Source organism: Ostrinia furnacalis, unplaced genomic scaffold (genome assembly GCF_004193835.3).
Source record: "Ostrinia furnacalis isolate ACB-3 unplaced genomic scaffold, ASM419383v2 OfSCF0986, whole genome shotgun sequence".
Lineage (NCBI taxonomy): Eukaryota > Metazoa > Arthropoda > Insecta > Lepidoptera > Crambidae > Ostrinia > Ostrinia furnacalis.
Window position 1 is genome coordinate 111,632 of NW_021131225.1, and position 22,593 is coordinate 134,224.

At 35.8% G+C, this 22,593-nt stretch overlaps 1 protein-coding gene across 1 annotated transcript; it reads right to left on the reverse strand.

The window, feature by feature from the left end:
- Positions 1 to 6,576: 6,576 nt before the first annotated feature.
- Positions 6,577 to 10,530, reverse strand: LOC114350793 (chymotrypsin-1-like). Its single transcript, XM_028301725.1, has 5 exons — positions 10,395 to 10,530; positions 8,517 to 8,720; positions 7,708 to 7,925; positions 7,200 to 7,387; positions 6,577 to 6,841 (listed from the first exon to the last, which is right to left on the reverse strand). Exons 1-5 carry the CDS (start codon positions 10,528 to 10,530, stop codon positions 6,577 to 6,579), a joined length of 1,011 nt encoding a protein of 336 aa, XP_028157526.1.
- Between the last annotated feature and the right edge of the window lie 12,063 nt (positions 10,531 to 22,593).

The following is a 22,593-nucleotide window of genomic DNA, read 5'->3' on the forward strand; positions in this document are numbered from 1 at the left end:
TTTTATTTTATTTATATTCCACATACCTATCTAGTCTATTTTAATAACTAATAATAACTACACATTACTACTAGCTAATAGCTGGTGTAAGAAAATAAGTTGTGCGGTTTCCATCGGTTCACAACGAACTACAGCGGTTTAATTACTCCAAAACTGTTGTTCAAAAAAGTACAGAGAAAAGAAACAAAGACAAAACCCTAAAATTACTTTTGAACCTCGCCATTGTAGGCAGAAAAGTAATATGGATATTTAGAGCTTAATCTGACGTTATCCTTCAAAAGAGGACCTAACCCGATGAATGCGATCTGTCTTTGCAAATGTCGCATTAATCTAGCTTAAAATTGAGCTGAAGAATAATTATCCGAACCAAGGGTACTCATTAGGGTTAGCCGATTCTAAACAATTTCTCTATTCAGTTTTGAATTAAGCAAACAATATAGGTACTCGCGAGTATTGGAACACAATTTTTAAAAAACTAATTTTGCTAATTTCTGGTTTTTCTTGTAACTAGACATTACAGAGAGGTTATAGTTATTGTATAGGTATGTACCACACAGAAATTATCTACCTCTGCATAAATAGCTCCAGCACCGGAATTGCGTCCTAACATTATGCGTGAATGTGGTTTTTAAGCACACAAAAAAAGGAATATTTGCAGAAAGCCAGATTCATTTATTATCAGGTACTAGGGCACTATTTAAGTTGTGAGCCTCGACAACATAACGTGTTGTTAGACGACATCTGATACTTTTAATGAAAAGTTTGTCATTTTTGACTACAACCTTACTCAAAACTTTTTATCATTTGAGCACGTTTTGTATTATTAACATTGAATTGAAAATTATCTTGACTACAAAAACATGGAATTGACTTGCGGACATTTTCGCGCGAAGATTTATTATGACTTTCGACGTGGTTAATCAATACAAAACTGAAGAGGTCAGCTAAATTTCACTTTTGGTGATAAAGATCTATCCTTTACCATTGTAAAACGCTAGTTTAAGAAGTATAATACTTATTTTATGTCATTGGCTCACCAGTGAACTTTGCGAAAGTCGTCCAAAATGACTTATTGTGGCGGAAAACATTGATGTTGTCAGAAAAATGGAAGAGAAACCTCGTCATGTGATATATCGTAGGAGTGAGATAACCCTAGGCATTAATTCCACTAGCAGTAATAAAATATTGTATAACCATATTNCATGAAAGACTATATAATATTTTATGTATTATATTGTGTACATTTTTGTAGCTTTTTAGCACCGCCTACTAAATATCTCTGTTTTGCTCAAGGTCAGCTGGTAGAGAATGACGTATGGCATTATGCTCGCCTTTTTGTACAGAACATTGTTGTGTGTGCAATAAAGTCTTTAAATAAAAAAATAAAGACAATACCAATAAACGCAATCAATACAATTTTAATAATAAACTACTTTGTTTTCATAGTTAGGCTCACAACTTAAATAGTGTCCCACGTATCCTCAGCAGCAGTACGGCTATCTCTATTTACTAAAGGCGAATTATAAATATTATCCCAACTTCCCAACTAATATTATAAATGCGAAAGTAACTCTGTCTGTCTGTCTGTCTGTCTGTCTGTCTGTCTGTTACGCTTTCCCGCTTAAACCTCGCAACCGATTTTGATGAAATTTGGCATAGAGATAGTTTGAGTCCCGGGAAAGAACATAGGATAGTTTTTATCCCGGTTTTTGAAACAGGGACGCGCGCGATAAAGTTTTTCTGTGACAGACAAAATTCCACGCGGGCGAAGCCGCGGGCGGAAAGCTAGTAATAAATAAAACTAGGTCGGTTACAGCTGAATCGAACTCAGAATCTACGAGTCCAGAGGGTCCAATTCTCAGACCACTAGACCATAGAAGCGTTAAATGGCTATTATATCAATAGTACGAGTAAATAAATAAGAAATAAAAGCGGTGTTGGTAATATATCGTGTTAAGGCTGCGGGTCACACACGAAGCGAATGATGATATAATAAAATATGTTTTCGCCGGCACAGTGCGTCGGGCGAAAGCTATAAATTGTGCCCGCTTTGATTCATGGGAGCGCCGGGAGTGACCGGCTTAATATACCCAGCCACGTTTCACAGTGTTTATACAAATATCGTTTACTATCATCAACATTTTGGGAAAAACATAATTCCATTACGTCAGTCGAGTAGATGTCAAGATAATCGTATCATGATGTAGTGTGTTACATAAGTGTTCATAATGTTTTGTTTGTTTTTCGTATTAATCTCAACGGATCAGTCTTTAGAAAACCTTACTTAGAGACAGAGTTCTATTAGTTATAGATTTTTGTCTCCGAAAATACTACACCAATATGTTCGGACCTCGGGACCTATTTAAAGAACAATAGGGTTTGTTACGTGCGCTCTTTGCATCTGTATTTTAACCCTTTCGATGCCCGTAGGCTAGAGGATGGACCCATAATTTTCACTTTTCGCAAATGGCGCGTGAATCGAATCCTGTTGATCCGCATCGGGCATAAACAAACATTCGTTCTGGATTTACGAACGAGCGGTTCTCTAGGGACCTGTACTGCTCGTCCAAGATCTCGGTTTCTTTACACGTACAGGATACATTATAGGGTTGTCAGTCATTTGGACATCATGACAGGTTTTTGTTGCTTTAGGGGCGTTGAGGAAAAATGACGAATTATGCTCTTTAATTCTTTTTTTTTGTATTAAACACGTTTTATTTTACTAGCTGTGATTTTGTAGTTTTTTATTTTCCTATACCATCTTCTCTGTGTTTAACTTTTAAAGTAACATGAAGCAGAAGGTTTATGCCTGGACAAGCGATCATTTTTTGGCTATGCGCATGTTAAGTTAAGCTGTATCTTAAAGTATCTTAAAGCTAAGATCAATTTTTGGTTTACCTTGCTTCAGAAAATATTAAACAAGTATAGGTAGGAGAACGTTCGACGTGCAGTTTGTAGGTAGCCAGAGCCGCAAGTTCATAAAATATTGGGACTTATCTGGCAGCCCTGAGTAGACATAACCTTTTGCACCTTACGACCATGCGATAGAACTTATATTAGAGTGGATGTTCCATCTCAAGTTGGAAATACATTGGGGCCTGATGAGGCGTGCATGTTGAGAGTATCCAATAAAATCGAGAATTTGGGAGTTTCTTTTGCAAGTTGCCAATGTTCAGCCGAGGGTTACTTGAGATTTGGATTCGTTAGAAATGTGCCAATTTTTATATCTGTATTAGTACCTATTAGAAAATGGGTTTCATTACCCGTGTTCCTGTGTCTAAAAGGTATATTGTCAGAAGTATAAAAACAGAAATTATAATGTATTAATAGTTCATAATCCAATTTAATATTAGAATAAATATTTACCTCGAATAATACGATTAGTTATGCAAACATAATGCACACAAAGATCTTGTTAGGAGTTTTGTTAATAATGCGCGTACTAAGTTTGCACTGTCTCACACAAAACTAAATTTAATTAATAGTAGCATTCCTCTGTGAATATGTTCTTGGCATTCATGATGTAAGTAATAATCTAACTAATGTATTACTGAAATAGTCTTAATTATCACACAATGTAACATTGAATTCGTCAGAATTATTATCTGTAAATGAAAAGTTTAAAGCCCATCTGAATCTGAGCAAATTCCTTTCAGAACTCCTAACAAAATTTTCGCAATGTTGGATTCAGTTCTCAATGGAGGGTCGCGTATTTTTTAAGTGGTACTTAATTTAGTAGGTAGAAGCGTTAAATACTGGAGGTGAATAGCACAGAAAGGGCTCGGCCTAACAAGTTGTTTGAACAACCGGGCCGGATCCGCCAGCTCTATTCAAAATTCTGTAATTGCTAACTGCCATGGAAACAAAAAGTGAGTCCGCTCGGGCTCGGAACTAGATCTGTATAAGTACTTGTAGCGAGATATTGTGTTCTCGTTACTAAAACAATCACAATGGAGCATCACTTCGAGTTGTGAGAGAATAATGTTTGTATTTTGCAAAAAAAAATAGAAATGCACGTACAGTCGAGCACACTAGACTCTACATTTTTGTTTTAAAATACTTATGGCACATTGTTTAAAGCTTCATGTTCTGTCATAAAAAAGAAGCGCTAATAATGGCCGCTTTTTAACAACAAAAGGTAGGTTTCGACCGTAATCACACCAATGTAACTGGTGTTATTGCGGTCGAAACACAAATTAATTTCTAAGTAACCTTTCTTTATTTTGCAGGCATTCGATGAACAAACGATTTGCTACAGCTCTACTAAAACAATATTTTTAATTCACAACGACACAGCGGCCATTATTAACGCTACTTTTGATGCGCCAACAAGTTAATTGCACGTTAGCATGTTGAATTTCCATCGCACGTGCATTTCGTTCGACCTTTAACGTTAAACACGGCGTATTTTTGTGTAATTACAAGCTGCTAGTTATTTGTAATTGGAAAATAATTGTGAATGTTTGAACGATGCTTATTGTTTACGCAAACATTTGTATTTATTATACAAATACGACTGTTTTAAGAAGAGACTTTTTATCTTATTTTTATTTCGTTTATCTAAAGTGGATAAGTAGTAACTATTTATTTACATTTTTGGGAGGCATTTATCTCTATCAATATGATGAATTGACAGTTTAATGTTTTTTGACTGCTTAGTAACTCCTATGTTGGTCTATAAAACTTATGACGTAGGTACCTATCTAATATCTAATCTTATCTATCAAAGGTGGACTTTGCTTCACAACAACCATAATGGTAAGTATTCTTATTTAGAATATCTGCCAAGAAAATAGTAGCTAGAATAAATGAGAAAAGGGTTTAATTAAACCTTATTATATATCCTCTGTAGATCTAAATATGTTCAAAGCGACGGTGATGAGGTACTTATACGAGTAATATGTTTTAATTGTTTTAATCATGGTATTTTAGAGGAACAATATTTTTGTAGGCTACAAAACTGAAAAGTATGTTAACCGTTTCAACTCCATGTGCATCCTTATAAAGCAAATGGGTACGAGTATTGAATGAACAAGTTCCGATACCCTTGTGAAGCAAAGTGTCGTGACGAGAACACGCTTTGGACAGCATAAGCCATTGTCAGTCGGTCACAAAGCGTTATTTATCCAAGCGCTTCCAGCGCTCTGGGGCCACTTTGTCTAAGTGGTCGTCAGACGCGTAAGCGCTCGGCTTGTTACCTCTGTGATAGCGTGGTATAACGCATGTGTTGCACTTACCGCGTCCCCGGAGAACGCCGGCGATTTCCCTTAGTGGACGGACGGAACGTGCCTTCTGGATCGCATAATGTGCTGCTATTATATAGATGAGAACAAGCCTTAATATACTCGTAGATTAGTTACTCGTTTATTGTTAGCGATTATAATTACAAAGATAAGAGAGTTACGAAGTGATGGGATTCTTCAGTGGGAGTACCTATATCCTTAACATAGCGAATATATTGTTATTTGAAATTTTAAAAGCATACCACTCCAACAACAAATTAAGACGTGTTTTCCAAAGTGCTCTACATTATAAATTACGACAAGCTGCATTGAAAATCAATAGGCACAACTCTAGCTAGAAGGGAAGTAAGCAAAGTACCTGCCACTTAAGCACGATTTAACCCCAATTTGAATTTATTACGAGTGGAAAGGTACAATTTGTTAAGGGTAATGAAAATAACTCCTCGGTAAACTCCTCGGTGGCAGACATTTTTCCTGCACAGTGCAGAGAATAACAATGAGTCGTGCGAATAACTGTAATAATGGCACCTCTCCGCCAAGAAATGATGTCTCATTCGAGAAATATACAGGACACTATGAAACTACAGTCTTGGTGCAGTGGCAATAGAGTTCAATTTGCCACATAACAGAAACGAGGGTACTTTACACACAGTAACTGTTGTAAGCTCATACGCGTTGTCTTTGTCATTCTAATTTTAACGTTTCTAGAATTTCTGTAAGCTTCCTTTTGTGTTCATGTGAGCCTAATTTTTTCTTATACTCGTACAAGTTTTGTATAACACTGAATAGATTAGATACGTGACTTCACTAAAATTATGATCCTGGCTCTAACAGGTTAATGTTTAAGCAATAACTTTGCTATCATAAATATTAACGCATCAAAAATTCCATATTACTTAAATCCAGTCAAAATTATTTGGGTCCGTTAGCGTACCGTATTTATTTATTCATCCAAAATATTAAGAGTAATGGTATTTATGAGGGTTGTTTTTGATAACCGGGGATTATAATAATCTGGGCGAGCCGCATCATCCACCTGGTTAACCGGAAAATGGAAGCCGGGTAAGACAGATAAATATCTTTTTTGCCGTTTAACACTTTTTCAGCAAATCTTCAATACAAGTAATAGGCAATATTTTTCAATAATGTAAAGCTTTAGTTTATGAAATATTATAAGTATACCTAAATAGTCTAAATACCTATCTTTATCTTATTGTATGACTTCTATTTGTCTAGCTAATGTTTTATTATTCAAGATCACAGCAATATTTCAGGAGGCCATTAAGTAGGAAAGTTGAAAACGTATTTATACAGTTATCAAATGTTTGCATCTCTAATCAAAATTTAATACTAATTCTATGGTTTGTTTTGTATATCTAGCTGCTAGTTTCTCTCCATATCTGTCGTTTGCATACGTTCTGATATCCTTAGGTTGAGGGTCTTGCTTTTGTTCAATATTACATTCTGTGTTTTCTTCCAAATCTCTGACATTGTCGTCTAACCATTTGTTGAAATGTCGCACATCTGTATACATAGATGGCATCATGTCTGAACCACAAAAATTATCTCTGCCGGAAGATACAAGACCCACGATGTTCCTGTAAAGTTTAAAGTTTGTGATTATTATTTTTGCGTGTAATTGTAAATAAATTATTTTATCGCCTAGTTCGTGTCTTATACTGTCATTAAGTTATATGGGTACCTTTTATACAAATATGATCTCAATTAGATAGTAAGCAAGTATCAAGAGTGGCCAATCCTCTTGCAGGGTGCTAATGCCTTTTCCATGTTTCTAGGTACCTATCTATATTCATGCCAGATATTAGCTTTGAATGAGAGGTGACCATAGACAAGTGGGTTCGAAAATATGTAATGACATTAGCCCTGCTGCCCTTCATCTTTGGATTATCTATCCACTTCTATCTTGTCCTCAAAAGTCACATAATCTGCACATACCTTTTCCAAATAACTGGGGAACCAGAGTCCCCAAAGCAATCGCTTGTCCACCTTTCACCAATCATGCAGAACATATGCGAAGGTAGAACTATGGGGAACGGCATGCCGTGCTGTGAGTTAAAGCATTGCGTTTCGTTGATGTAATACATTTTAGTCATCTGAAGAGTCTCCGGCAATTTTCCTGCGTTCTGAAAAAATGATCTCATTGACAGGTCGCTCTAATTAAGAAAGAAAGAAAGAAAAATATTTAAGCATCTAATTGCTTGGTTTATATGAACACGCGAATTTTTTGTCTGTCATAGAAAAACTTTATCACATGCGTGGGTAAAAACAAACCGGGATAAAAACCAAATTTCATCAAAATCGATTCAGTGGCTTAGGCGTGAAAGCGTAACAGAAAGGCAGAGTTACTTTCGCATTTATAATATTAATTTTATTGAAGTAAAGAGATAGTAGGGATTATATTAATAAGTGGTAAAATACAAATGAAAATCTAATTATTACTGACCGATGTTACACCAAATCCTATGACAGTCAACATGCTAGCTTTCTTTTTCCATTGGCTGTTAGAGACGGGCGCGATTTTTTGTACAGTTGCTCCAAATTTTATGTTTTTGTTGAGTAACATTAATCCTAAGTCGTATCCATATAAAACTGTGCCGTAGCGTGCATGCGGAAGGGTTTTGCACACTTTATATTTTGTGCCATCCAATGCTTTTGCTGAACCTGCGAAAAAATAGTTAACTTTCGTATTAGCCCAAGCATGCGTGATTGCTACTATCTAATAATCTCTAATATCTTAATTATCTAATGTGTAGAAATAGATCTTGAACCGTGAAAACTATATTCAAATTAAGGAAGAGAACTGATTTAGTATTCAGTTCTTTAGTTGTTATTGTTTAGTGTTTTTTTTTGTATTGTTATTTAATACTTCGGCGAGGGCAGGGTAGAGAAATCCTAGGATGAAGCAGGCTACTCTACGTGACGGATGTCACTTGCTAACATTTCCCCATTTATTCACACGTAGATGACGTTGAGTGCGTCTTCGGAGTTCTATGCTTCCTCTGCATCCTTAGCTGTCGTTTTTAGTTACTACTAACAAAGTTTAACTTACCCAAATAGACTTCAAAAGTCTCGGGAGGTATGCACCCTGTAAATGAGCAGAGACAGATGCTGCTGTGAGGATTACTGGTGGCTGATGACGGAGTCGCTGCACTGGATGCGAATCTGGCGATTTCTTCGGTCTGTCTTCGGTCTACTATTCCCTCTGCCTCCTTAGCTGTCGTTTTTAGTTACTACTAATGAAGTTTAATTTACCCAAATAGACGTCAAAGGTCTTGGCTGGTAATATGTGCCCTGTAGATGAGCAGAGGCAGTGTGCTGCTGTGAGGATCACCCGGTCGCTGACGACGGAGCCGCCGCAGTGGACGCGCCCGAACCTGCCGATCAGCGCCATGTACGGGTACATCGATATTGGTACATCCACGCCGTTCAGTATGTACCCAGTTAGGTGGCTTTGATCTGGAATGGTAAGCACATTAGTACATCATATCAAAGAATACTAGATGTAGATGGCGGCAAAGATAGTGAGACAAAATAAGAGTGTAACGACTGGGAAGAAGAGTATTCTTTGAATAATAAATACAAGAAATTGGAGTAATGGCTATTAAAAATACATAGATGATTACGAGTAGAAAACATGAAAGAATGAAGTGGTGTTAGATTCTGGAACTTAAAACTCAGACTTTCAGACATGTTTCTCCTTATAGGCCTGGACAACTTTTCATTGTAGGTACAGCTATTAAGTAACCGAAGATTTGGAATGTCTACAAATACATTGGAAATTTTTTCAACTTCTGTCTGACTGAAAAGAAGAAGCACGACTCTTGCCGCGTACACTCATCGCTGAGCTAACTTGCCAGCCTTCAGTGCTCTGCTTGGTTGCAGAAAAAGGTACAAACGTTATGTGATATGAACGCAATCGCGACCTTTAACCTTTGACAAGATGGCAGAGTAATCGAGGCGAGAAGGAGGATTCCTAACTGATGCAAATCGTATTACTTACACTACGACTAACGCTTCGGGATAGGACAGGGAGGTTAGATACGGATAAATTATTTTGCTATTCGAACCGTATTTGGATGAGCTGAATAGATATACCAATTGGTTATTTCTTGAGATCAATAAATAAAAACTTACCCGATTTTTCTATGATTACTAAAAGTAAAATCCATAAGTAAAGATTTGTTCGACACAACCTATCTATTGAAAGCTGCATACCTATTAGAAATGGATACATCTACGACCATTTAATTGGTTTTTTGTTTTGATAATTGGTATTGGAGACCACGTAAATCACAGTCAGCGTGAAAATCGATTACACTGGGGTTAATGTAACATGTGTAAAGTGGTTATTTCTTGCTCAAGGCAATCATTCGATGAAGATGGTCATAGTCATCATCGTAAATAACGTTAAAATTAACGCAAACGTATTTCTGTGTAACATACACAAGAATACATACATCTCAAAATTGTATCTTTCTCAGAATAAAATTGTCAGATGCCACTTAACCGAACTGCAGATCCTATCACAATGTTTGTTCTTCAATAAGTAGGTTTTGTGTTTGCTAGAGCAATTTCTTTGTTTGAAAAGTAGAGACGTTTCAGGCGATTTTATTTTCATGGAGCTCTAGTTTTTTGTTCTTTTGAATATGCCGAGCCCTAGGTAGTCAGGAAATTGAAATAAAAGCCACGCCTCTATGTAAATACCGTGTGCAAGGGAAATTATGCAAATAAAAACCATGCACGCAAAAACTTTCTGACGGCTTTTCACTGCACTTCTGGAAAAGAGCATTTTTATTCAAATGTGTTTTGCGTCAGCGGCTGTGACTGATCTACCTTCAGAGGTTTTCTTTATAGAGTTTATTTTTTTGTAATAGGTATACAAACAGTTTACAGTCTGGGCTTCATCGTAAAAAAGAAAAGTGTTAATTACATACTGGACCGTAAGCCAAAATTAGTAGACACAGCATGATAAATTAAATTAAATCACAAGTAGGTACTATCCAAAAATAAATACAGTTCTAACTTAACTCTAACAGTTACAACACAATATTATGAAATTTATTTAGATATTTTATACTAATTGCGGTGATTACGATGGAAGTAAAAGATTACCCAGAAGACATTACCCACCGTTCCCACCGGGAGACGCTGTCGTTTCGTCATTTTTGAGCAAGTCGGATATAGCCTTTTTATACTGAGGAAATTTACTATTAAATACGTCTATGTCCTTGCCTGCACGAGCCAACTCATTATATGCGCGACACATCCTGACTAGAGGGTTGTAGTAAGAAGTATTGTTTTTGTATGCCTATATTGCGAAGATGTTAGACTTCGACCCACGGGAATATGCCGTATATTGGAATAATGGATAATAATAATTCTTAATTTAGACTTTTCCTAGCAGCTCGTAACGATTGTTGGTTTTCTGTTTCAATTACAATTAGAACTTGGACATGTTTTTAAAATATCACTAAAAATCATCTAATTTTGGTAAATTAACAATACTTATTGCAAGAAAAAATTGTCATTTTTGGTAGCCTTTACCACATTAAACGTTGTCAATTTTGCCAGAAAAAAGTCATTTTCGCAGTGCTGTAAAACTTCACCGTATTTCTGGCGAAAAGTGACCGCTTTTACATGGATTTTTACACTTGTTCAAGCGACCTTATAAAATGAAACGTTCGTCTTTTTAACACAGTTTCGGCACGGCCTGTTGAGCTCAGAAATGATTTCAGAAACCTGCACTTTAGTCTATACCATTCAGAGGATTTTTAATTTGTGGCACATTTCTGCCTGTGAAATATAAAAACTAACCTACATTATTAAGTAGCAGAAATAAATTATTTTAATTTGAAACATACTGTAGCTTAGCTGTAGTAGGAGTGATTTTGAAGTAAAAATGTATGGTTTGATACCTATTACTGACCAGGCTAGACAGTAAGCCTGTTAGGGTTCTATAATAGTTTCTACTATTACTTAAGAGCGTTTACGCCGATTGGCGCAAAAACAGTACTTTTTCAACTCGTTACAATCATTAACCAGTAATATTACAAATATGTTATAGGCATAAATAGTTAGGCAATTTCGTCGTCTAAATAGTTAATTGAGAAAATATTGCGATTAGTTTAGTATTTAAGAATTCTATCAAGATAAGTCCACACAGGTTTTGTAAATTTCCACTTTAGCGTCAGTTTACAAGCTGAAATTTTTATCAAAATACTGTTAAAACGATTTAACAAACACTTATATCCTATAGCATAGATCCTTGGGCAAATAGTTATCTGAGAAAATTTTTAGATTTAAGCATTTTACAATAAGAAATCACAAATTAAAAAAACGTGAAATACCCAAAAATCAAAGTGATTTTTACACCATTATTCTTCTTTAATTCAACATAAAAATAGCTTAATATAATAAAATAACATCTTCTTTAAAATATTTACTTTGAAAAGATATATAATTCATTGTTATTGTTTTGCTATAAACATTTGGAAACTATTAAAAAACGCCGCGCGCGAATCATTTCCAATGATGCCCCTTGAAACGCCGCGCTTCGCGTAAACGCTCTTAAATAGGTACACACGAGTATAGCACAAGAATGACTTAATTTGTTTCGCTACATTTTAACCTTTCATTTTGTCTCCACGACCGTGTTAAGCTCCGAATATTAGAGATGGGTTATACTAGGTAAATTTGATACTAGGTGCACCTATTCCTAGTATTTATTAATACTCGATCCAAATACCTATTCCACCTAGTACATAGTAATTTACTTGACGCGACTAGTGCGGACTAATCCACGTAATATGACTTTAAAATACAATTTTCTTTGAAAAGATACAACCGTAGTATGAATAATGCAATTTGAAATTGAATAATAATGTTTTTGCTGGCTGTTGATTGATTGATATCCTCCCTTCATACTTCAACAGGCTTAGTAGGACTGTCAACTTAAAAGTTGGCGTATTTAAAAGATATCAATTTCATAAAAATATATACATTTTTTTCTTTTGAATTTACATGAATATGGTTTGACTAGGTTTGTGTGCGTTTGATTCGTCGCGCTCAAATTTGTTTGGTCAGACAGAGACGGAGTGAATCTATTACGTTCGCACATAAGCTTAGCGAGAAATACTCGGTGCGCGTAATACACGACTACGGATTACGCAATAATAACCTCTATTACTTTGGTGGTAGGGTCGGAAATCGTGTAATTTATAAAATACTAGGTGGATCAAGTATTTAAAAAATTGGAATAGGTGCCGCTTAGTACTGTAAAATACCTAGTGTGTGGATCTGTTCTAGTAAATACGTCTCATCTCTACCGAATATGGCCACACACTAAGAAGAGCTTCGGTAAGAACACAATGTGCTAACTTGGCACTATTAGGCACGTTTATGGATCCATTTGGCAGCAATTATGAAACTATCCTATTGTTTCCCATGGAACTGCCGCTAAGGGCTTAAGCATTTCATTTGCCGTATTGAAAAGGTTCCTAATTGTTTCGTTTCTGTTGCAAAGTTGTCAACTTTAAAATAATAAATAAGGTCATTCGAAAGAGTATCCTTGACCTCTGGGATTAAGTTTAAACATAGGAATGGATTAATTACAAATGAAATAGTATTTTTAATATGTGCTTATAACTCTATTGTGTGAACATTAATTTTGACAAAATTAATTAATGTAATCCAAATTACTTAGGCTTAACACAATTTTACCATTCATAAAAACACTTCAGAAAGACGGCTGAAATAAGCGAAGTAAAAGTTGTTGTAAAACATCTTATCTTGAGGTCTCCTCCCACTTGACAAATTTAATTTAAATTGTCACTTAATTTTAAAATTAGCCTTGTAAAATGTTGGAGCACGAACACGATTATCTTAAAAGGTATTTTATTTCATACTAGCTACGTTTTGTTCGCGTAGAATTAAAGAAAGATATTTTGTAGCTAAGAAAAGTTGAATGACGAGATGAGGTCATGAGATATCTCATATCATAGCCTAAGGAGGTAGAAAATACAGCGTGGGATGTCCATCCACAAGGTGGACCGATGACCTCATAAAGGTAGCAGGAAGGCGCTGGATGCAGGCCGTTACCAACTGGGCGATGTAGAAAACATTGGGGGAGACCAATGTTCAGCAGTGGACATCCTATGGCTGAAATGATGATGATGATGATGAACTAGGTACCAATTTATTTTGTGGTATAGTAAGGGATAGTTAACAAAACACAAATAGTTAAATCTGATAAATATCCCAAACTGAATGTGTTTTGCTTCAGCGCACATACACATCACTGGATAAATTGATAGATCAGGATCACAAAAAGGGGTGACGAAGCTGCAATTGAAAAAAAACATATTTGGACTAACATTTTCCAAATACGAGTGCATAATATTATAACTGACTTGACTCAGCAACTTACCAAACTCACAATAAGAAAGATTTTTATTACAGCACCGGTGTGGAGAGAAAGAAAATTTACCCACTTAATATGTTTTATTATGTAAAAATCTTATAAAAATGTAGACACATGTGCCGAAAAAACTTCTCCATATAAAGTGCTCGCCTGTCGTACGCGACTGGGAATTCTTTTCTCATGCACCCCTCGCATTGTATTCCCATTTTATTTGCAAAAAGCCTTTTTAATGATAACATGGAATTTTTCATAACTTGTTCAGAGGAAGGGAGTGGTAGTATGTAATAAAATATGCTTCTATTGCACGGGTTCGTCCCGGCCTTCGTCGCTCAGGAATTATTACGAGAAATTGTACTTGCTCTGTTATGTTATTCGGAAAAGAATTTTATTAATTTTTAAGTATGAAAATTTAGTTTAGTGTCTTTTTGTTCCGAAAATTCCAAGAATCATGTCTCATGTCTCGTGAAGGGAAATATAAATGCCTTTAAGTTTTAAGAAAACCAGTACTATCAGAATTGAAAACTGTTGTGGAAGAAATGCTCTCGAGAGAACGGCAGACCATTTACCAGTTTAGACTGTTTACCTAGTTAGGGTCACGGGAAGCCAATGGATTGAATTTCCCCAGGGTCAAAAGGTTCTATGGAATGTTATGTCAAACAAGTTCAACTTGTAGAAGCCTAGTTGTAGACTAGTCTAGAGACTGATATTAAAGATTTTTTAAACATTTATGTTTTTAAACAAAAAAATTCGCTACAAATAAATCTTCGGGCGTTTTAAACAGCAGGCTATCGCATATTAAGCAAACACTACAAACGGCGCAGCTAAGCCTTTCAGGAATATGTAAATCGGCCGAAGCCTCAATCAGTATTCAAATCAGCTGATCCCATTAATCCGTGCTTGTAGCTGGCTGACGTTTGTCGTGACGCGGCTTGTTAGTGACCCCGGACTCGTGTCCCAGTTTGGGACAGGTGAAGAGTAGGACAGGGGAAAAGGTCGGTTAAAAAAGTAAGCACGTTTGTGATATCGCGGATCTTAGCCCGAACTGTAAGTAGTGCAGGGAAAACCAAAAGTATCACAGTAAGATTAATAGGATTTCATTTTCATTTACTTGACCCGAGATTAGTGATTTTTAGCTGGAAACACATATCTTATCTGAAATGTATTAATGTGTCTCAAAAATTAATTAATTCTTTAAACATTTTGGCCTGTAATCTCCCTATTTTTTAAAATTCACAGCGCGTGCTCATTCGTATTTAAATGAGCGAATTTGCTTAACCCTAATAAAAAATAACATATTAGGTATGTANTGTAAAGTTTGTATTTTCGTTTTTACTCGCACAACCTACGAGTACCTACCCGAACAAACTCACTCCGTAATATTCATTAGAACAAATGTGGCATGAAATCGCGAGCGACATATGCCCTCGAAGCCATTTTCTGTAATGATAACGAGGATACAATGCCCGCTTTTGAAAAAGGATTTCCCCAACAAATCAACCCAGCAGCCTGGAACGTCAATTTGAGTGTGTCGTTCCAACAATTAACCGGGAAATACTCGTATGATGACCTTTTCGGGTCACTGAGCAATTTAAATCGGCTGTCTTTGTGATGTAGGTGTAGCTGAAACGAAATGAGAGTTGCTCTTTTGGGGACTCGTGACGTGTCAGCCGGAACGTAACGACGGTATCGTGTGTGATACTCTGAAGACGTACTTGCACTTTCTGGAGGATATATTTTTGATTAGAATAGTCCTTCAAGAACTGCAAATCGAGTTAAGCGATCTAATGCGACCGTTTGGGGTTTGATGAGATCACTTCTGAAATATGGCTATTTTAATTACCATAATTTTCAGAGGGATTTTTTCATGATGGTGTTTTCTGCCGGCTTAAAATGAACACAATTGTTTTCATAAAGCTCCATATACGGAAAGGTGTACCAAAGTTTGACGCGGCTGCTTTTAGAACTGACCTAGGCTTTGCCGTGAAAAAGTGCACGGATAGATAAGTACTACAGCGAGACGGGTCACGGGATCAACGCTAATCTGTTTAAATTCCGGTCCTACTCAAATAAATCCTGTTTAAATAACCGTAAAACTGTCCGTGTGCGGATCCCTTTAATCTGTTTGATGTGGATCGTGCCACGATCGAGTTTCACTTATTTCCCTACCGTGTCGTTATTTGTTTTTGGGAGCCCTCAAATAATTATGCCCTCGTTAGAGCAACATCAACTCTTTCATCTAGTACATAGATCAGCCTATTATAAAATAGGGAAAGCCCAATACTTTATAAGTACCTACGTGGTAAATATACTACTTATGACCAACTAGGTAGTCTAGGCAGCTTGTTCAAAAACGTAATGTGAGTAGTAATGAGTTAACAGATAAATGTACTTCAATCGACACATAGGTAGTGAATATCTTACATAGACTAACGAAAGTCCGTGATAAATGCTTTGTGGTGGTGATTGATTATCATTGTAGCATTTTGTTTTGAACCAGCAACCGCGGTAGGCTTTGTCTTTACGCGGTGAACCACAAAGTCAACTAAATATAATTCGGCAACTCCTTTGAATTAAGCCGTCTAAAGATGTTACAGGATCAGATCCGCCCACTCATCATATCTCTAAATTACAAATTTAATTACAATCCTAAACGAACATAATACTATATTATGTATGAGCCGTTATGCCCGTTTCCTAAGGCGTTTAACATAATTAAAACGCGCAATTAAGGGTCTTCGTCTGAGCTTCACCTCCCGTAAAGTGTGGAGTTACTGCGAAACCTACCAAGTCGGCAGACGTTCTGTTAAACTGAACAGGGTACTATGTAAATACAGTTTTTAGAATATACCGATATTGGATTTCCAATATGAAATAATATTCAGTCCTAAAATATCAATGTTAGTTCGCAATTATCAGGAAATATTTAGATATGAAATGGTTTTTTTCTATATTATTACAAATGGTCTGAATATCATATTATCATACTGACTCAGTTGATACAAGACACATTTCTAAATATAAATTCAGTCAAGATTTTTATTTACGTATGTTTTAACTATCATACCTATAGGGCGTATATGGCAATGTAAGAAATTCCAGTATAATCGAACTCTATGTAACTAGGTAATAAAAATTCTCCAATATAAAAGTGATTCTTATAGCACATTAAAGCTGTTTAATTTCAGCTTAAGTTCTGCCTGTAGAATATATTTTCCACGCTTGTTGTTCAGATATGTGGCGAGATCCATTCATGAATTTCCACTTGTAAAAATCGGTTTGATAAATATTTATGTACAGTCGCTAGACGATGGTCTTACTTTATTTTTTGCAGCAATATAGAACCTATTACCACTAAAATAAGAGCCACAGCGATTAGCTAAAGCTGTTGGTATATTTTCGGTGGGTTACTTACGGGGCGGCTGTTCTCTCGGCCGACCGCGCAGATCCGACCCTAATGTGTTGTCGATGACACATTATGCATGAACATACACAGTGAACATTGTATAACGGTCATTGGGGGATAAGGCCGGTATCGTAGAACTATATTCATAACTCGAACCCAATATCTAGGGGCATAGAATCTATTTTCAACGTCAGTTTTTTGAGGCTTGAGCTTCGTTTCGTAGTTATGAATGTTGATAAATACTCCGGAGCAATACCAACACTATCGTGTCATCGCATATTATCAAAATCCCTTTGATACCTTCGTAGGAATAGGAGTATCTAGTCCTAGAGACAAGCTTTTAGGTACCTACGTTAGCCATATACCAACTAGTTATTATCCAAGTTATCCAACAAACAAAGATAAGTAAAGTAGTATAAAGATTGCGTTAGCAGCACGTGCATTATGTAATCATATTTCCCTCCTAATTCTTTGTATCCGTCTCTATCTGGATCTCTGAATTTGATACTGTCATAGAGGTTGTTGTGATTATCATGGCACGTGTTCGAACTTCGAAGAATTTGCAGACACTTACGATGATCGATAAAACAATCGATAAGAGACGTGATTATTTTTATTTTGTTTGTCTCCACTCTAGATTCAGAACTTTGGCTACATTTACAATTTAAAGCCGGTTTATTCAGCATCATTTATTTCAGGCTTTGAGCAGTTAGCAGCATTTAATTAAATTAATACATTTAGACTTTCTACGCCATCAACTGATAACAATAGAGATAATCCGTGCGAATGAACAAAGGCTCTCTTCAGTGACTTATTACTGAGTAATCTGCAGCTTTGGTATGCAAAGTCAGCTTCGTAAAACGCCAGCTTTCCGGAGCCAACACCGTTTTAACGCACTTCGGTGCCTTACCACTAACTCTCAAGACGATTCGGGTTCGTTGACATAAAAACTACAAAGTAAACTTCATGAAAACCGGAGATCCTTTTGTAGGTCTTCGGATTTAGATGAAAAGATTTAAAATAATTCTAAGCTCCAAGACAGGGTTATATGTAAACTCTTTTGTGTGTGAGATAGTTAAGGAAACTTTTTTTTACTTTGTGTTACATTCATAATATTGACATGATTTTTTACACATTATGATGATTGTTTGTCTAAAAATGAATGCTTTATAGCGTCTCTATTTAATTTGCCATTATTATAATAATGGCAAATTAAATTTTACATCCTACTATAGTAGGATGTAAAAATACATTTTGTATTTTTATAATGTCAAATACTGACTCGAAAGAAACAGTCGCTCTCGAGTGGATTGAAAAACATTGTAGTACAGTCCGCCATGCTAATTACGTAAGAATCGCGGGTCCTGGCTTCCGTAAATTATGCTCCCGCTTATCTGGTCCTGGTAATTACGGGTGTAGACACAGATAATTGCCAAGGTTTTGTCCTGCTGCTGCTGAATTTTTGCGGGCATTTTCCTCAATACACCCTGCATTAGGTTACGTTTCCATTGTGCTGGGTGAGATAGCGCTCGTTGGCTGTATCAATGTTGCGAGGGATGAGAGCGATATTCGTCAAGTAATCTAGGAAAGTACGGTGTGTTATAGCCGATGTTAACGAACTAACTCAGAGGTATTGTTTGAGCAAATAATACGAACTGAAGTGACCTGTTATTGAGAGTTAGGGTAACTAACTAAACGTGAAATTCAAAGATTCCTGTTTATTAATTTATTTACATTACATTTACTTTCTATCAAAGTTGTTAATAGTCCGATACATTATAAATTTTGAAAATAATTCCTAAAATAAAACCATGTATATCTCGTCTGACATTTTGAGGATGCTTATAGACGTTGCGTTTCAGCATTCGTTATTAGGAAGCATGGCTAATAAAGATTCAAATGTCTAAGTAGCGTTTGCATTTTTGTGTGGATGCGCTATAAAAAACATAGTTTCTCTCCAGTGGTTGTACGATTGTCAAAAAATATAAAATGAATCCTGTAAAGCCTAACTTGAAATAATCGCATTCTTCTTTGCTCTCTACTTCTAGCACTCACAGTGTTAAAATTTCGAAAATATCACCGACGTTTTAAGAGGTAAGAAGCGTTTGCAACGCGGGTCAAACGCTGCGTCTGTAGTCCCTCTCCACAAGCCAAAGGGTGCTCGCACGCTGAGACAGCGCGACGTGTTCGATTCATCACTCGGTGTGCGTCCGCAATTTTTCCGATGACTAACGTTTTCGCAGCCTCAGTGCTGACTCAGCGGCGGCTATTACCGCCCGTGTCAACTAAACTTAACTTCTATGAATTTTTGCTGTTTCATTTATCCTGTGATGTTTACGAGTATTACCTACTGGGTTACATTAGGAATTATTTTATAAATTAAGAAAATGTCCATAATTACCTTAGTAGCTTACAGAAGTTAGAGAACCAAATTCCCTAAAATTAATAAAGCAAGCGAATAAGTAGAAGTTAGGTGCCTGTATGATTAAATGCATTTAATTGCTTGCAATAATATTACGAGCTCAGATTTGGAAACAGGCTAAACGAGTAACTTTTATCATGCTAACCTTAAAATCAATTCAGTATGATAACGCGTGCCCCAATTTTCTTGCAAATTATTTTTATCATGAAACAAAGATAATGTTCCATTCATAAGAGCGATATTTCCAGAAAATAACAATACAGAGGACAGCAAGCAGAACGCATTTGTTCCCGTCGGAGTCGACAGATTGATGCGCTATCGCTGGCTCGGTGAAACATAATTAATTCCTAAAGAAATATTACCCCCACCTTCCATTATAGCAAGATACCTCCGCGAGTTGTCGAATCGCATAACTCGCGAAGGTAGCTCCTCGCAATTTCATTTTCTTCTATCTTCAATGGTATTGTTGGAAATTTCTCAGGACCTTCTAGCATTCAGAAATCCAGTGAAGAAATTTAATTAGACGAATATTTAATCCTTATTTTCGCCGGTTATTATTTTGAATATTCGTTAAACTTGGACGTCCAGCTATTTCCAATTAGATCGCTCTGAATATTTGCAGGAATCGCTTTGCTGTTAACTTTAGAATCCTTTGTTGAAACAAATATCAAGAACGTCAGAAGTTTCAAAGGATAGCCATCTCCAGCTGTCTCTGGTAATAAACTAAGTTAATAATGTTAAAGCTCAGCTTACAAGTTAAGTGATGTTAGTAAGAGCTTGTTGAAACAATAAAGGCGATCTCCGACATTGTTTTCAGTAAACAAATATAAATTCCGTACTTAATATTACATAATAGGCAAAAGTAACATTCTTAATACTTATAAGAAAAGGTTTTTCAACAAAACATCATTAGATTAGGTATTATACACAAAAGACTTTAAAAGCTCGTTAAACTTGATTGTACCTACAAGTTCTGATATTAGGTAAGATTTGGTTATTGAAAGTTTTTAGAGAGACAATACTTTATTATGCTTCAGAACCTTTCGTGTGAACGTCCTGAAACAAAACATATTAATAATAAATAAATAATAAATAAATATCCTTAGACATTTTACACTGCGATTCTAGTCCCAAACTAAGCAAAGCTTGTACTATGGGTACTAGACAACGGATATAAACATACTTAAATACTTTTTTTTTGTAAATACATACTTATTATACATAGAAAACACCCAGTCCAATACAAATAAATATGTTCATGCACACAAATGTTTGTACTGTGCGGGAATCGAACCCGCTACCTCCGGAATAGTAGTCCGTTTCGAACCACTACACCAAACGGCCGACAAATTAAGCTCAGATACAAGCTTTTAACAGATGCTTCCTACAGTAAATTATTCTAATGAAACGGAATTTTTAATTACGATAGATAAAAGTTAACACGAAATACAAAGAAACGACAAGACAATAGAATCTTTGATGAGAATCGTCCAATTAGAACAGGTTTAGGACTAAAATTATTTAAATTGTGAAGTTGTTTGCTCGTACCTCCTACTACAAAGGTTTATTTAATTATTTTATTAATCTAAATTCTTTGCAAAAGTGAGGTAGCTAGACGATATTCGTCTAATATGGACAACATATTAAGCTAAGTAATGTAGATTCGTAAGATGCTATTTTGCGAAAAGAATGTAGTATGATATGCTGCTGCTGCTGTCCACTGTACATACATTACTTACGTGAACTTATGAATAGAAAATGTCGCGTGTATAACCAGTAGGCATGTATAAATTCCATTACAAGCTATAACTTTGGTGCAATTACTGTAATACACAACACAAAACCGGTGAACCAGTCCTTAAAAAATGTAAAAATTTGCAATCTAAAGCGAAATCAAGGAAGAAAACAATAGGCAAATATCTGCAAAGATCGAACAATTCAATTGCAATTTATGACGACCCTTGAAATACATTTAAAATCCCCGTAAAGGCGAAGCACTTTGTGGCAAATCGACGTCGCTTTATCTGATGAGCGTGCCCCAGGGACCTTGCATGTAGGGTTACTCTCTAGAAGGTTTTAAAAGTCAACAAAAAGCCGAACATCAAACATAAACCGGAAATCAGAACACACGATTATTTTTTGAAATACGTGTGCAAATTTATATTTTTTGAGACTAGATAAAAATCGAGACAAATAAAATAGCCGGACTATGTATAGTAGTCCAGTCATTTAAGCTTAAATTAGGTAAGAATCTCGGAATTAGAGATACCCAGCTGTAAGTCTGTAAATACTTGTATATTGACACCCTGAAAGTTGTCTCAAAACCTACATATGGTAGGGTGTAAGCTACTATTAAATTTTAAGGTCAAAGGTCACAAAAATCGGTTTTTTGCGCTTTTTTTGGAAATATCTCATTTCCTATGGGTTTTTTGCTANCCTCTGCCCCATCTAGGGGACATAGGACCATAAGTCAAGTAAGTCAAAACCTTTCATGTGAACGTCCTGAAACTTAAGCTTAACTTAAGAAAAATATTAAGCTCAGATACAAGCTTTTAACAGATGCTCCCTACAGTAAATTACTCTAATGAAACGGAATTTTTAATTACGATAGATAAAAGTTAACACGAAATACAAAGAAACGACGAGACAATAGAATCTTTGATGAGAATCGTCCAATTAGAACAGGTTTAGGACTAAAATTATTTAAATTACGAAGTTGATTGCTCGTACCTCCTACTACAAAGGCTTATTTAATTATTTTATTAATTTTAATTCTTTGTAAAATTGAGGTAGATAGACGAATATGTATGAACAACATAATAAGCTAAACAATGAGATTCGTAAGATGCTGCGAAAAAATGTAGTATGATGAGTTGTCGACTGTACATTACGTGCCAGTAGGTATGTATAAATTCTATTAAGCAAAAGCTATTATATTGGTGCATTTATTGTAATAGTAAGCAAAACACAATACCGATGAAGCCGTCCTTCAAAAAACGTAAAAATTTGCAATCCAAAGCGAAGTCAAGGAAGAAAACAATAGGCAAATATCTGCAAAGATCGAACAATTCAATTGCAATTTATG